At 47.8% G+C, this 16,343-nt stretch overlaps 1 protein-coding gene across 1 annotated transcript in view; it reads left to right on the plus strand.

The window, feature by feature from the left end:
* FBXW8 (F-box and WD repeat domain containing 8) overlaps positions 1 to 14,757 on the plus strand; it is a 113,214-nt gene extending 98,457 nt beyond the window's left edge. The window contains exons 9-11 of the mRNA XM_044776430.2: positions 8,066 to 8,239; positions 10,919 to 11,029; positions 11,675 to 14,757. Coding sequence (XP_044632365.2) covers positions 8,066 to 8,239; positions 10,919 to 11,029; positions 11,675 to 11,819 — 430 coding nt within the window. The 3' untranslated portion in view covers positions 11,820 to 14,757. The remainder of the gene's footprint in view (positions 1 to 8,065; positions 8,240 to 10,918; positions 11,030 to 11,674) is intronic.
* The last annotated feature ends 1,586 nt before the right edge of the window (positions 14,758 to 16,343 follow it).

Raw genomic sequence — 16,343 nt, forward strand, 5'->3', positions numbered from 1 at the left:
TCAGCTGAGGAAGCAGGTCCGGAAGGGTTAAGTGATGAGTGTGAAGGCTTCTTACTCTTACGGGGCAGGACGCAGAGAACGCTCCACTTCAGCCAGAGCGCTTTCCAATACAGAGGGCTCTGAGCATAGCCTGTGTGATTAAACTGGGCAGTTCTACCTTGAAAATGTTGTCCTGGTTGCTGTTTAAATGAATTAAATAATAAAATGAGTCATTCACCAAAGGCCATCATTTTGGCCTATAAGGTTATATTTAAAATCCTCTTTAATAGCCCAGGTTCAGTGAGACGAAATAGAATCATGTATTGATTTTTTTTTAAAAAATACTAATTTTCTCGATTAATGTGGTCGTTTAAAAAAAAAAAAAAGCCCACGTTTTAATGCTTTCTTGCTTGTTCCCTTTATTTTCTGCATAGAAATATAGCCTAAGGTCAGGTCCTTCTTAATGAAACTGCCAAGCCAGAGTCTGAAGAGGCTTCGTCTTTGCCCTCAAGTCCAGTTTGCCTTATTATTATATGGGACTGTTTCATCCAAACCAATGGGAAGCGAGCCCTGAGTTGTGACCCCCAATTAAAGAGTCTCAGAGCTTACTTCTGGCCCTGACAAGTACGAAGTTGTGGTGTGCTGCTGGTACTGCTGCCTGCTGTTAGAGAGAGAGTGAGCGGGGCGTAAATGTTGTGCCTGCTCCATCTGCAAGTTATTATAAGTCATTCAAAGCTCCTAGCAGAGGACCAACCAGAGCGTGCCTCCCTCTCAGTTCCAGCACGTTTTCCTGCCCATCAGATGGATGCTCCTCTGTTGGAGTCTTTGGAAGGTTCTGGTGTCTTTTGTTTTAATTGGCGGGCTAGAGCTGACTCCTATGGTGTGATTTTCATTAGAGAGGGACTGGAGAGAGGGAGTGTTGGAACAGCCCTCCAGACTGAACCATGAATATTAAACATAATACAATTACAGCTTTCGGACCAATTATTTTTCTTTTCAACGGGCAAAGTGGATGAAATACTCACTAGATAGAGATCACAGTGTCTACCATTGGCTTCTTTTTGTCCCTGGAATCAGTTGTCTTGGCATATTTTTGTGCCCATTTGCTGTGCTACCTGTTTCCCAGCGTCAAGTATTTGATTTGAGCGCTGAGGGTGCGGGCTTTGCCAAGGTGTGCTGTGGTTCAGGTTGGTGCTGCATGCTGTCAGATGTTCCAGGCAGACCCCGGTTTCTTCATGTGAGTCTGAATGCTCGTGTGGACTTCACACACTGACTGTGCTGTTTGCTTTCTGTCTGTAGACAGGAAACCAGAGTGATGCCTCTCAAAGGAGATGTCATATAAATGCTGTTCCTTTTTCCTGTGGGGAGAAGTTCAAGTCTGCCTTGGCCCACTTTTGTTTTCCTTACAGATATAAAATACACGAGTGCTGTATCTTTTGGTGTGTTTATTTTGTTTGGAGCCATCCATGCTGGTATCTAAATACAATAGGAAAACAGATGGCAAACTTTGAACTTCTGGACCAGATTTGTGTTTGCCTTTGTCTCCTTAACAGCCAAACTGTAAATTACGGAGGCTAAATATTCAACAGAGGAGCTCTTTATGAAAATCAGCATTATTAACCAAATATGCACTGGAAAGTATTTGGGCTAGAAATTTCTTCCCCCCTTCTTTCCAAGTTCCCATTTAGTAAGCAGGGCAGCTGTAGCCCAGAGGCAGAGCTTTCACAGCATCGAGACCGTTTCTTTATTCTCTGCCCAAGCCTCCTTAGCTCTCTTGCCCACAAGTGCCTGCACATAGGTGTCTGTAAATGCTGATGCAGGGAGGCCTTTGTTTGCAGTCTATTTCGGCTCTCTCTGCAGCTCTCCCTCCCAGACCCCTCACTGGGCAGTGGGGGTTGAATGGCATGCTGGAGTAATAGAGCTCTTCCTTAGTCTGTATCGTCTACTTGGTTCCATGTCCTAGCCAGGAAACATGAATGGCTCTCTCCTCTGGGTTCTAAGACTACATGTTTTTAAAATCCTGTTTTATGTGACATTGCCTAACTTATAGATGCATATATTATTTTAGAAATTATGAAACAGAGCATACATATGGGAGTGTGTATGACATGTGTACAATTTAGAGAATAATGGATCGCCTATGCACCCACCACTCTGCTTAAGACACAGAGCATGACCTTGGAAGGCCTCCGGGTGCCCCTCCCAGCCATGAATGAGTTCTTGTTTCTTAAACAACATGGCAGCATCTAGAATAAAAAGCAGAAGCCACCTTATTCCCTCATTCTTCCATTACCACTCTTCTCCAAAGTGACTGCTATCATGAACTCGAGTATGTCCTTCTAGAATTTTATCTTTAAAATTTTTCAGTTTTACTTAAACAGGTAACCTGCATATTCAAAATTGAAGTCAAAAGCACAGAGACATATGTAGGGAGAAGTTGGTCTTCTGGGAACTTCTCTTCCTGAGCAGCCTGAGCAGCCTCCTCAGCTGTGACTGCAGAACCAGTAGTGTTCTCCAGAGGGCGTCTGCACCCGCACAGTACGGACGCCTGTATCTCCACCCGCCCCCGCCTGTCAGCCCGCTGGGTCCGGTGCTCTTCACGGGGCCGTGGCTCCTCTCAGTATAGATCTGCCTCCTCTGAGGACTGTGCAGGCCTCCGCTGTATGGATGTACCCGAAGTGCTTTAACTAGCACTCAGTGGGTAGAGCTAGTTACTTGTGCCGTCCACATTGACTCACTCAAATTCATGACAACTTAAATGTTATTTCTAATTTTTCCTGTCAGTCTAATTATTGTTTCTTAATAGGAATGTCTCTTTTCCTTACATTGCTTTTAAGACCTCTTTTGTTTTTCGCATTTTCCCACTTTATTATGATACTCTTAGATATGTATTCCTTTTTATTTATTCTGATTACTGCTCATTGAGTGTGAGTGTGCGTGATTCATTAATTCTGGAAAAGTATCAACTAGTTGAATATCGCTTCTTTGCCGTACACTCTATTTTCTCCTTCTGGAACTTCTTTTGGACATATGCTGAACTGTCCCCTTCTATCTGTCATGTCTCTTAATCCCTCATTCACATTTTTCATCTGTTTATCTCTTTGTGCTCCATTCCATGTAATTGTTCAGATTTATCATCTAATTCACAAAATTGTCAAGTCTAATGAAATTGATTTCAGGGACTATGTTTTCATTTATAGAAGTTTTATTTTGCTTTTGTCTAAGGCAGGAGTCTCAATACTCCCACCCCCCACTGTGGGTGGGCCCATGTCTTACTGTCTCACCTCTGCATTGCAGTGAGATCCAAACCTGTTGGTCCTGAGATGGGCACCTGCCAACAGCCTCAGCCCCACCACATATGCACACAGGCCAGGGACATTGCATCTCAAGCTCTCCAGGCTGGTTCTCAGCTTGGGCCCTGGGGAAGCCACTTACTGTGTAAGCTCAGCAGTGCGTTTAACAGGGCGTTTGTTCCTACTACTGTCGAGTTGAGTCCAACTCCTAGCGACCCTGTGGACAGCAGAGCAGAACTCTATTTCGGTCTTTTTGTACCATTCTGTCACGTTCTGGCAGCTCTATCAGACAATGGTCCGCTGCTATTCACAGGGTTGTCATGGCCAGTTTTTTCGGAAGTGGGTGGCCAGGTCCTTCTTGCTAGTCTGCCTTAGTCTGGAAGCTCCGCTGAAACCTGTCCACCGTGGGTGACCCTGCTGGTATTTGAAATACTGGTGGGCATAGCTTTCAGGAGCACAGCACATGCAGCCACCACGTATGACAACTGCCTGACCGGGAAACACACCTGGGCCGCAGTGGTGAGAGTGCCGAATCTTAACCACTAGACCACCAAACAGGTATTAGTTATATTTTATCCAGCAGTATTAAGTGATTTTCAGTGGGAGGGTCAACAAGTTGTCTGAAACAGAAGCCCTATCTTTTGCAACGAAAAACATTGCTGTGGGTTAATGACCTTGTGCATGTGTGTATTTGTACACATATATTAGACATATCCTAGATAAATTCCTAAAAGTGGAATTGCCAGGCCCAAAGTGAAGTATAGGGGCCCAGCCCCATGGCCTAGTGGTTAAGTTCAGCATGCTCTGCTTTGCCAGTCTGGTTCTCGGGTTTGGATGCCAGGTGTGGACCTACACCACTTGTCAGCTATGCTGTGGTGGTGACACACATAAAATAGAGGACGATTGGCACAGATGTTAGCTCAGGACTAATCTTCCTCAGGAAAAAAAAAAAAAGGGAAAAGAAAAAGTGACATATATTTTTCATTTTGTTGGATACTGCCAAATCACTCTCCAAGGAAAGATCTCTGCTCGCATCAGCTGTCTGTAAGGACCTCTCTCTCCAGGTCTGATCAGCATGGAGGGTCCCTTAGAGTGTATTTCCAAACTTTATCTTGGCTCAGTAGATAACTGACAAGTGGTATTGCACAGTAGTTTTATTTTGTAATTTCTCTCGTTACCAGTGAACTTGAACATCTTACACATGTTTAAAAGTCGTTGGTATTTCTTTTTCTGTGAACTGTTTTTTTGTATCTTTTTTCTCATTTTAATATTGGGTTGTCATTCTTTACTATCAATTTTAAAGGAAGTCTTTTTTTTTTTTTCAAGAAATTAGCCAGTCCTCTCTGTTGCACACATTTTCCCCAGTTTGTCATTTGCCTTGACTTTATGTTACCCCCATGTGGGAAAAACTTAAACACTTTTATGTACAGTTATATTTTCCTTTCTGGCTTCTGGGTTTTTAATGTTTAGCAAGGCCGTCCCTATTCTGAATATGTTTGTAGTTTAGTTATGTTTAACCCTTGGAGCCATGTATAATTTATTTTGGTGTAATGTAGATGGTAGAGCTCCAAGTTGAGATCGTTATAGGGAATTTTCCCTTTCATGGTTATTATAAGTGGGATCTTTAGTTACATCTTTAAAACTAGTGGTTTTAAAACAACTAGTGCTTGTTTGTACATAAGATAGTTACTGATTTTGACATAGTAATTTACATTTATTAGTAGTGAATGATCTTGGATTGTCATCTCTGATGATAAATTTGTCCAACTCTCATTTTCTTCTTTTATCTAATTGTATCTAATTTTTTTAAACTATGTGAAATAATAATGGTAAAAGTGGATCACTATATTTCTTAAAGACTTTACCTTAGGAATCAGTGTTATATTTCATCAAGTTTCTTTTCAGCACCCGTGGTAGTGGCCATGTGGTTCTTATCTGTTAGAGCAGTAGGGTGAACTGTATTGAGAGCTCCGAGGTGGATGCCGCCTGTTTGTAGCAGGTTGCTGTGGATTCTGGTGGTTAACATTTTATTGGGGTCCTAGCACTGATGCAGATCCACAGTTGTCTTTTGTCCAGCTCTCATGGTTGGGTTTTGGTAGTAGTGGAATGCTGGCTTCCCCTAGAGAGCTGGGAAGCTCTCCTCCTGTGCTGTGCAACAGTGTGTAAGCCCTGGGGGCCGTTCCTTCCTGGTCGGGCCAGTGTCACTTCTTCTTTTCCTGCGGGGACTGTTGCTCCTGGACAGCTTTCCCAGCTTGCTCTTTGTTACTTTATCTATTTGGATTTTCTATCTCCTTATGTCAGTTTTAGTAATTCTTATTTTCCTAGAAAGTCATTAATTCATCTAGGTTTTCAAATTTGGAGATTTAAAAAATTAACTCAAGAAATAGAAAACCTGAGGCTGGCCCCATGGCCGAGTGGTTAAGTTCGTGTGCTCCACTTCGGCAGCCCAGGGTTACACCGGTTCAGATCCTGGGCGCAGACATGGTACCGCTCATCAGGCCATGCTGAGGCAGTGTCCCACATGCCACAACTAGAAGGACCCACAGCTAAAAAAAATCTACAGCTATATACTTGGGGGATTTGGGGAGGAAAAGCAGAGAAAAAGAAAAAAGAAGATTGGCAACAGTTGTTAGCTCAGGTGCCAGTCTTTAAAAAAAAAAAAAAGGAAAGAAAGAAATATAAAACCTAAATAGATGGCCATGGCTAAAGGAGCTGAATTACTAAAAAAAAGCCCAAAAAAAACCAAAAAAACCTGTCTACAAAAAAAATTAGGTCCATGTAATATTTTGGTTTTTAGGCAACTTTTACCAAACATTTAATAAACTGTACCCTTCATCGTTGTAAAGTACTCTCATCAAATGCTCTTTTCTGCTCTGAAATGTGCCTTTTCTGGTATGGAATTGTCACCTCTCTTCCTTGTCATTTGCATACGTACCTTTTGTGCGTAGCACAGACTGAGCTTTTCTTTGGCCCGTGTGCAGCCCTTCTTGTTAACAGGTGGGTCTGCTCCGACTGCATCTCTTGGCCCAGCAGACGTGTTCGGACCTCACGTAAGCCGTCGTCTTCTCGTGCTGCCTTGTCAGTGTTTGTTGTATACATCACCACGTGGCCTGTGTGTTGGCTCCTCACAGTCCTTCTGGTCTTTTGCAACATCACTTTCTTTCAGAGAGTATCCACAGGTAACTCACTTTGAGTCATTTTCTGTTACAAACAAGGTCTTAATTATACCTTCATCCTTGGTAGGTAAGCTAGGTATAGAATTTTCAGTTCAAAATAATTTCCTTTCACAGCTCTGAAAATAATTTGTGTGTGTGTGTGTGCACACACTCAGATAACTACGAGTTTAGGACACAGAATGTGTTTCACACAATCCCTTCTCACCATGTTTTTTGTGTTGAACACATGCTTACGATCACACTCAGTGTCTTAGCATCACGTCTGTCCAGCTCCCGGCTAGACGGCAGGGTCTTCCCAGGGCAGTGCGCCTTCTCCTTGTGGACTCGCAGCAGAGGGTCTGTCAGACTCAGCTGCACTGCGAGTCTGCCACCTGCAACTTTAGCTCTTGTGGCTTCTTTGAGGAACTAGCTATGTTGGTATTTCTAGTGGGTACGAGATTTCCATCTCATTAGCTAATTTATCTCTATGTGGAAATTCAGCATATACTTGCATAAAAAGTAGTTTTTAAAGAGGTTCTTAAATTCAGATCATTACCAGGCAGGTAATTATTCCAAGACTTTAGGTAAGTGACTGCCTAGTGTCCACGCACTCTCACCGTGATTCAGTCATGCTCGGTCCCACTGCAGATCTTCCTCCACTTGGGGTGGGGTTTATGTCCCGATAAACCTATCCTAAGTTGTAAATATTGAAAATGCATTGTTACAGTAAGAAGTTGAAAAAGAGCAACAGTTTTCAAGGATTTTTTTAAAGCAGTAGAAAAGTTTACACACACAAAGTGTTATTTCACAAGATGATTTATTTAAGTGTGTGTGTGTATTTTTCAAAAGTAAAAAAAAAACAGAACAGTCTATTTAGACATATTCATCCTTCAGCAAATGTTTGAATCCCAAAGTTGACCTCATCTCAGAGTTGTGCAGTTCAACAGTAGATTGAATTCCGGGCTGGAACCCACCGTCGTAAAGTCAAAAAATTGTAAGTCGAACCATCAGAAGTCAGGGACCATCTGTATAGACTCATTCTCTCTCGCAATTTCGACAAGATGGTGATGAACTTACAGAGTCATCAGAGTTAAATACTCGAAAAGTGTTGTTTTCCCAACCAGGTGAGGGTTTGGGTTGCAGACAAGTGTAGCTGACTTACCTTGTGTCCCTAACAGAATATTATTCTACCAGCAAAACTACTGTGCTGGGCGGTCAGCTTACCCTTTGGACAGTCTTCATAGGCTGACACCCGTGTGGAGGCACGGTGCCCGTCACATCTCAACTTCCTTGCACATGGACTTGGGCCCAGGGCAGGTGTCTTCCCTGTTGAGCAGATAAAGTTAGCGACAGGGCAGCTGATAGACTTGTCCTGGGTCTGTCTTGTTCTATGTGCTTTTAAATCATTCTGATTAAATAGTTGTGAACAGTTCATTTCTGTTGTGTCTTGGCCTCCTGGGATAGTGTACTCATAAGGACATAAAAGTTTGATATCAGTATTCAGATGTTTGCAACTGAAAGCATTTTATATGCTATTTTCGTAGCATCGTTGTGCACAGACCAGCACACCCGAGGAGGAGTGTGCATCCTGGGCTTTAATCCCATTTGCCTCCTCTGTGCTTGTCTTGGGCCTTCTAGGGTGAGGATCCACGATCTCCGCACTGACAAAATCGCCCTGTCGCTCTCTGCCCACCAACTTGGGGTCTCCGCAGTCCAGATGGATGACTGGAAAATCGTCAGCGGAGGCGAGGAAGGCCTGGTCTCTGTGTGGGATTATCGGATGAACCAGAAGCTGTGGGAGGTGCATTCGAGGTAAGTAGTTCCTCAGGCGTTTTCAGTAATAACAGCAACAGTAGTGATAACAGTAGTCAGCCTCTGAGCCAGGCAGGCGCTGGGCTAAGTGCTTCATGTTGCTGTGTGATCCTCACCATAACCCTGTGAGCTGGCTGCTGCTCTTATGTCCATGTTTCAGAGGAGGAAACTGAGGCTCAGAAATGGAGCTGGTCAGTGGAGGGAAGTTCCTCTCCCGCTTCATTAAAGCTGCTGTAACCCATGCCCAGTGCAGGTGGAGGCCCTGACGTGACGCCTAGCTGAGGTGCAGCCACCATCTTCTATGCCAGTCTCCACACGCATGACGGTCACTTTCTGCCCGTTTCTGGGACTTTCTAAGACACTGTTTGGAAGGACACTTAGGACTGAAAGTATTCAGGCTTCAGCTAAGGAGGAATTTGTAATTTCAACTTTTAACTCTCACATTCAAGAGAAATAAATACCATCCCAAGCACAGGCCGCTGGCTTCCTGGATGTAGGTACGTTTGCATTAATGGGGCCTCACTGCTTCAACATGGTCGAGCCTGCTCCTGACCTTTAAAGCAGAGGCAGCCTCACCTGGAGCAGGGTCAACTGGAGCTGACCTGAGGCCATCCCCTCCCCCACATTCCCCCAGCCCTGCATGCCTGCTTTTGAGGCAGCTGGGAAGAAAGGCGACAAGCCTTCTCCCAGCTGTCCCTCAGTACTGCTGTAAAGAAACATTTGGGGGCAAGTGACCGTGAGGACAGAGGAGAGTGGCCACAGATGCCAAGGCCTGCAGCTACGAACGGAGGGTTTTCCCCTCTAACTGCAAGTCCTGATAAACCAGACCTATGAGAAGGCAGGGCAGTCTGCATTGTGAGTACAAGAGGCGGCCAGGTGGAAAGAAGAATTAGTGTCTTCCTTGGAGGGCAGTGGTAGTGGGGGCTTCCGCCAGCAGCTGTTCTCAGACTTGAGCCCGGGGGCGTGGGGCATGTCCACCCGCCCAGCTCTGGCCATCAGCTGTTTTTCTGATTTCTGTGGTGATGCACTGAGTTGCCACTAGGTGGTGCCAACAGGCAACTAAAACTCTCACATATTAGCATCGTAGAAATATTTGCCTTTAAGGGAACCCTTTTATTTATTTTGAAGAGCTGGCTCAGCCTGGCCTCTAGGACTGTTCCCACTGCAGTCCGGGGCCCCAGGGACTGCCACCAGCCCCACTTAGTTCCCTAGGCCTGCACTCCAGCAGGTCTCGTTTTTCTCTCCCTGAAAAGCTGCACTCCCTCGGATGAGTCATTCAGGTGAAGCCAGGGTGAGTGAGGTCTTCTCCAGAATCGTCGTCCCGTCCCAGCATCTGCCTTCCTAACTCATGTGTAAATGCACACAGTGGCCGCCACAGTTAATGGCTTGTCCCTCATGAGGGCACTGTTTTCACCTGCACAAGGCCGATGCCTCGCTCTTCAGTCTGCTGCGCAGAATTCATATACTTGCTCAAGTCCCCGCTGCCCGTGCACACTGCTGATCCTGATTCTCTTCTGAGTTCTGGTCCAGCTCTCGCTTGGTCACTTTCCTGTCCTGCCTCACTGGGCCCCTAGTGAAGTCCTGTAACAATATTTTCCTCTGGTTGGTGCCCCAAACCCTGGACTGACAGGGCCAAGCTCAGACTCCTCCTAACCTTCATTGCTGTCCAGAGGATCTTCTGCTCTCGCCAGGAAGCCTGCCCCTGCCCTGGCCATCCCAGGAGCAGCCCTGACTCAGCCCGAATGGGCCTCTCCCTCGTCCCCTTCTTTGCTACCCTCTGCCTTTCTGAAAGGGCCTGGCTGATGGGCCAGCATCTCCCGGGGCCTGGTGGACCGTTTCAGCCCGTGGTGATGTTCCTCCTCCCAGGTGCTGAAGTCTGTGTCCTATCTTTGTGGCTTGTAACATCTCTCATGCTCTAGAAACACTGGCTCTGTGTGGGAGTGTATCTTACCTTCTTAGCTAGTTAGCATTAAAGAAGATGTCCAGTGCAAGCAGATGCCTACCCTCGGAAGGATTGCTGTGTCCCTGGCTCAGTGCCGTGGCCAGTGCTGTAGGCAGTGGATAAGAGTTTTTAGAGCAAACAAAAGCCTTTGTTCCACATACTACACAGATTGTAGATCTACGTAGTTCCACAGCTGCATAGATCTCAAGCCGTTTCCTTCCAGGATTTTCTGAATATGCTTTCACAACCCAGAGTACATGTGTCATTTGTAGTCCTCTGACTTAGGACTAGGGGACCTTTATGGGACACCACTAAATTCACCCCGTCACCCCCGTGCCCTGCAGAGAAGGAACCTGGCTTGGAGAGCTTGAGTGACTTGTCCAAGGCCAGCAAGCCAGGAGGCAGAAATGGGGCTGTTGTCCACGGCATGCTGAACTGTCTCAGGTTGAGTGTGTCCTTCATGTGTGAACACACCCAGTTGTTGGGGCCGTCAACCGGGATGCACGAGGGGCATTCAGACTTCTTTACAGAGAAGGGCGCGGAGTGTGGCCTTGCTCAACCCAGCTTTGGGAACCGAGGCAGACACAGCGTCCTCCTCCCTAAAAGAAAAGCTTGGCTCAGAGGGTTCTAGAGTTCCTCGCAGCTGTAAGCTTCCGAGACCACGGTAGCTAACGTGGGGCATGCTCAGTTTCCATGGGACTGACCTCGCAGGACTTCTCTCTCCCGCTGTGTTCCAGACACCCCGTTCGTCACCTCTCCTTCAACAGCCACAGCCTCATCACGGCCAACGTGCCCTACGAGAGGGTGGTACGCAGCGCCGACCTGGATGGCTTCAGCACTCACAGGAGGTCAGTGGGCTGGGCTGGATTTGTGGGTGTTCAGAAAAGCCCTTCTTAGTTTGATTTATCATTGAATGCCTCCCCCATGCCACATTGCTCCCTTCAGGATGTACCCTTGGGCATAGCCTTCTTTCCATAGGAATTGGGGAGTTACTTGTAGATGCGATAGAGTGAATTAGCCGATAACACTTGCTGAGTGCCTGTTTTAAGCACTTCCTCAACAGTAGCTCACTGCTTCTGCAGACAGCTGTGTGGGGTCGGGAACACAGAGAGGAAAGGCCAGCCATGTGTGCCGAGCACCCGAGACAGGAGGCTTAGGGACCTGTTGTGGTTAGAATCCTAGTGACAGTGGCAAAGCCCGGTCCTCTGAGTGGAGTCCCGTGCCTCAGCTGCCGAACAGGACTGACCCACATGCAGGTGGTGCCGGTGCCTCCCTCCCAGCACTTAATTCCTGCCATCCAACTTGCCCGCTCACCAGTTTCTCTCCAGTCTCAGGGTCTTGAGTGTCCCACACACTGTGGGCCCAAAGGTCAGATCTGTTAAGTCGAATCGCTGTCCTGTCTCAAGCAAATGCCTGCTGCAGAGACAGCAGCCGGAGGGGCGAGGGCCAGTCACGCAGTGCTGATCCTGTTGCCCAATTTGTGCTTCCTCTAGACACCGGGGGCTGATCCATGCCTACGAGTTTGCAGTGGACCAGTTGGCCTTCCAGAGTGCTCTTCCCATCTGCCGGTCATCCTGTGTCACCACAGTGGGTTACAACTACGACCTTGCGCTCGCGTTTCCCTATGACAGTATTTAGGGAGTAGCCTCACTTGGGGGCAGGGCGGAAATGGGAAGAACCAATGTTAGGAATTTGACAAGTAGGCAGAGCTCTGCCCCAGGTTGTAAGTGTTTGGGGAAGAACACCACCCCAGGGTCCACTTGTGTGACGCCGCACATTCCTGAGTTGCCTTCGCCTTTCTCCTTTGCCCGCTCCTTTTCCTCGAGCGCCTGTGAAAAGCGGGGTTTCTCAGGGCTTGTTTCATCTTACTCTGTTCCTTCTGTCTTACGGTTTTGAGTGCCTCACACTGATGACTCAAATTCATACCTCCTTGCCCTCGCACACCTCCTCCAGCTCAGCCCACACCTGCTCCCACCTGTCTCAGGAGTGGCCCCCCAGCCCGAGCTGGGATCCCCGCTCTCCTGGCCGCCTCGTGGATTTCCCCATATCGTTGTGTACACTCGGCACAGGGTCTTGCTGCAGTTCTCCAGATCAGGCCCGGCCTTATCAAGGCCCCTCTGTGCCTGCTCCTGCCTGCTGGCCAGCCTTCCAGTCTCCAGACCTGTCCTCTCTGGGGGCCCTTCTGTGTGCTGGGCTCTGAGCCTGCAAGGCCCCAACACCCACCCATCCTTGGGATCTGAGAGCCAGTGTTGGTCAGGGTGGTCTTCTCTGACACATCCGACCACCATCCTCCTCCATAAAGCTGGGGTGGCACTTCTTTCTCCTGGCTCTTATCGCCATTCATGATTATGTATTTATACAACTACTTCATTAATGACTATTCTGCTTCCTGTTGTGTTTACCGCATGTGATACAAAGTAGGTATTTTCTACATGTTCATTGAATAAACAGCCATCCTCCCAGTGGGATGGAAGGTGATTCTAGGGTAGAGAATGAGAGGAAGAGCTGTCAGAGGAACCATGATCTTAAATCACTGAGATAAAACAGGGCAACAGAAGAGAACGGTTGTCCCATTTGATCGATAGCCTCCATTTCCTAAGGATTAGGAGGGCAAGCTGTTGATTACTCTTGATCCAGGTTGTTCTCAGCAGCAGCCACCTGACAGACCTCAGCTTCTCAAAGCAAAGAACTGACAGAATTACAAGGGAAACAACGTCCTCACTCAGTGGGCAATCAACAGATCGAATCGTAAAAATATTTAAGGATTGGAGGATTTTTTTTTTTTTTGGTAATTTACAAGCTCGATCCGATAGATTTAAACATAGTTTTGTACCTTTTCAAATACCCGTAGACCATGCACAAAAAATGACCATGTATGAGACCACAGAGAACATCTCAGATTGCAAAAGACCATATAGGCCAAATTCGGTGATCACAATCCCCAAAGCAGTAAGATTAGACATCCGCAAAAAGCAAAATAATGAAAACATAAACACACTCCTGGAAATTCCAAACACTCCTGAATTAACTCACTTTTAAAGAGGGAAATAAAAATGGAAAACGAGCTCTCTAGACCAGAGTGACAGTGAAGGCACTGAACATCAAAATCCCGGGATGTGGCCAGAGGGGACAGACAGGAGCTGTGACGTTATAACAGAAGATCAGACAGACTGAAAATAAGTGAACTCCACCATCACCTCAGAGAGCTTAAGAAAGATGACAGTGATCCCAAAGAAAGTAGAAGAGTTAAATAAGGATAAAAGCACACATTCATATTTAATTTCAGTAAATAGAAAACCAACCAATAGTAAAGTTTACCATAAAGCCAAAAGCAGTTTTTGAAAAGACAAAATAGACAATCTTGATTAAAAAAGAAGGCATAAAGGACCATCAGAAACAGAACCGGAGGAAGTGGGCACAGTGGGCATTTCCTCATGGGGACGGTTGGCCACACTCCTCTAGAGAGCAGATGCTCTCCCGCCGGCTGTGAGCGCATCACGCTGGCGACCGCGCGCCTTTCCTCAGCACCCTGGAGCCCTTGAGTCGGGAAGGCTTGGATGGTTTCCCAGGTTGCTTAAGATACTCGGTCATTACAGATCCACGTCCGGCCAGAGAGGACGGCGGAGCCGAGTGGGAGCTGCGGCTAGGAGGCCTCACTTACCTGTGCAGAGCACGCTGCTTCCTCGGGCCGCCTTCCTGGGAGGCAGCTCTGTCAGGAGGGTTGTCTGCTTCCTTTCAACCAAATTCCGCCACCAAGGAGGCCAGTCTGCAGTCAGCACACGGAGTATTCTATTTACTGTCATTGGTGTGTGGTGGTCTGACCCCCTCATGACCTCGCTGAATAAGGTTTCCGTCCCTCCTAGTCTTCATGCAGCTGGACCCCTGGGTAGAACAAGGCGCAGTCCCTTCCAGGTGGCGTCACAGTTCATTTTGCATTCCTTCTCCCTGCCTAGCTTTGTAGGAATTAAAGAGAATTCAAAAGAAGTTAGGCCCAGAAAAGTTTATTAGGATTAAAGAGTTTTAAACTGTTGTTGCTCCCTGCTAACAGCTGGTCCAGTGCACAATTTTACAAGCGCAGGGTTGGTTTGGGTTTTTTCCCAGCCTGTTTATAATATCTCCCATTCCTGAAAATTGCCTGGGTTTTGTGAAGGAGAGTTTATCAGACCCAAACTGTAATCTCCAGGTACACCCACCTGAGTCAGTGTTTTCTGCTGGAAGAAATCGGCCTGGTAGGGAAAGGATCAGAGTTCCTTTATAAACCAACGTTTACCCAGCGACTTAAAAAAAAAACCTTGGCCCCTATCCACCCCTTCTGCTCACCCCGTCTTACCTCTGTCCCCGTTGTCTGTTCTGAGGGAGCTTCTGTGCAAGTTCTGAGTCTTTAGTGGATTTGTCATCTCCTTTTCTTCTGTAGCTCTTCTGCTTCTCAAACTCTTCCGCTCTGTCTCCCCTAACACAAGACGCTCAGATGCTGCTGGGGGAGCCAGAGGCCAGAGCTCTCATGTCTCGTCTTCAAATGCTGTGGGCCTTTGCTTTGTACTTGGTCTGTTGGTCTAATATTAAATTTTTAAATGTATTCATTGCTCACGTTTCTTGTCACCCGGGCAAGGTGTACACGCGAACCCCCTGGCATACCTCTTTCCCGGCTCTCTCCCCACCCCTTGCAGATCGCACCACCTTGCATGGTGGCCTCGTTTTCCAGTCCACGGTTAAGTAGTTTTTCCCAGAACCACCACTACAGGAGTTCCTAGCCTAGGATCCAAGAAACTCACAAGATTAAACATGAAATTGTGCATGAGTGCATTTTCTGGGAAGAAGTATGGCTCTGTCATCAGATGCTCAAAGGGGACCGCAGCCCCCTGAGAATTCCCTCTCTGCCACTAGACTGTGCTTTTCAGTCCAAGCCATGTGCTGCCGTTGCCCAGGCGAGAGCTGCTGTTTGAAAGACTCCAGGGAGGCCTCGCTTCCCCTGCGAGTCAGAGCCTCACCCTGGCTTACTGGGTTTCAGCCCACCAGAGGAAACACTGAATTTCACTGAGAGTCGAGTTTTGGTCCTTTCTGAAAGGGAAAGCTGACAGCCCCTTAGATGAAGCCCTCTGCCCCTGTATTGCTCTTCAGAACTAGAGGCCCCACATTTAAGGGGAGAGTGCTGCCCACTGTGCATTTAAATGACAAACACCAGCCACTGCAAACCCACCACTTATCCTTGTAGAGAAAGGGCTTCCCCTGGTGAGGACACGGCCTTCTAGTGAAAACCATCCAGTGGCCTGCCACCTTGGCAGGTCTGTGATAATGGGCTTAGACAGGAGCTGTCTCCTGCTTCCTCACTCGGGGCCTTTGCTTTGAGCAGCAGCTGCGGCAGCCGTGAGCTTCGGGTGCTGGCTAGCTCGGGCTGCAGCACACACAGACCTGCCCGCCTCACCCCGCGCGGCCAGGCCAGATGGCTCCCTGGCTGCTGCTGCGGGGGCCTGCAGCGATTTGGACGGGCTGCCTCTGCTGTGTGATGGCAGACTCCCTCTCGCTGGGCTCCAGCGGGCGCCATGTGAGCCCCAGCTCGTCTTCAGCCTCTGATGTTGAACATGGGCTTCCAGCAGCAGGCTTTCGATGGCTGTGCACCCGGGACCTTTTCTTTCCCTGGGAAGGGAGGGACACTCCTCCCTCCCCTGCTCCCACCCACTGAGCCCGTCATGTCACATCTTTTCTTCCCCTGCTCAGAGCTGGGACGAATACTGCCTTGTCACTTCTCCAAGATGGAGGTGGCAGCAAACCGCTTTTCAGCACATCCCTCACCCTTACTGTGCCCCATGAACCACTCTTAGGGTAAGGACCGGAACCTAGTCCCTTGCTGACCTGCTCAACAAGCAGATTAGAAGGGTGAGCAGCCACGGTGTGGCCATCAGTCTTCAGTCCTGGAGCAAGTTCCTCCACCACGGAACACCTGCTGGCACTTGGTCGCTGAGTCTGGAAGAGCCCGGAGACAAAGGCAACGCTGGCGCCTAGGAAGTTGTGTTTGAAACCCTGGCTCCTCCCACTCCACTCTCCAAGGCCTTCCCAAGGTCACAGTGTGGGAGGACAGCTTGCAAAGCAGGTGTGTGCAGAACCCTTGCCAAGGCAACTTGTATTTTTAACTCCCCATCAGCCTCTGTAAGTCGCTCCGCTGTT

The sequence above is a fragment of the Equus asinus genome, chromosome 8 (genome assembly GCF_041296235.1).
Source record: "Equus asinus isolate D_3611 breed Donkey chromosome 8, EquAss-T2T_v2, whole genome shotgun sequence".
In the NCBI taxonomy this organism is placed as follows: Eukaryota; Metazoa; Chordata; class Mammalia; order Perissodactyla; family Equidae; genus Equus; species Equus asinus.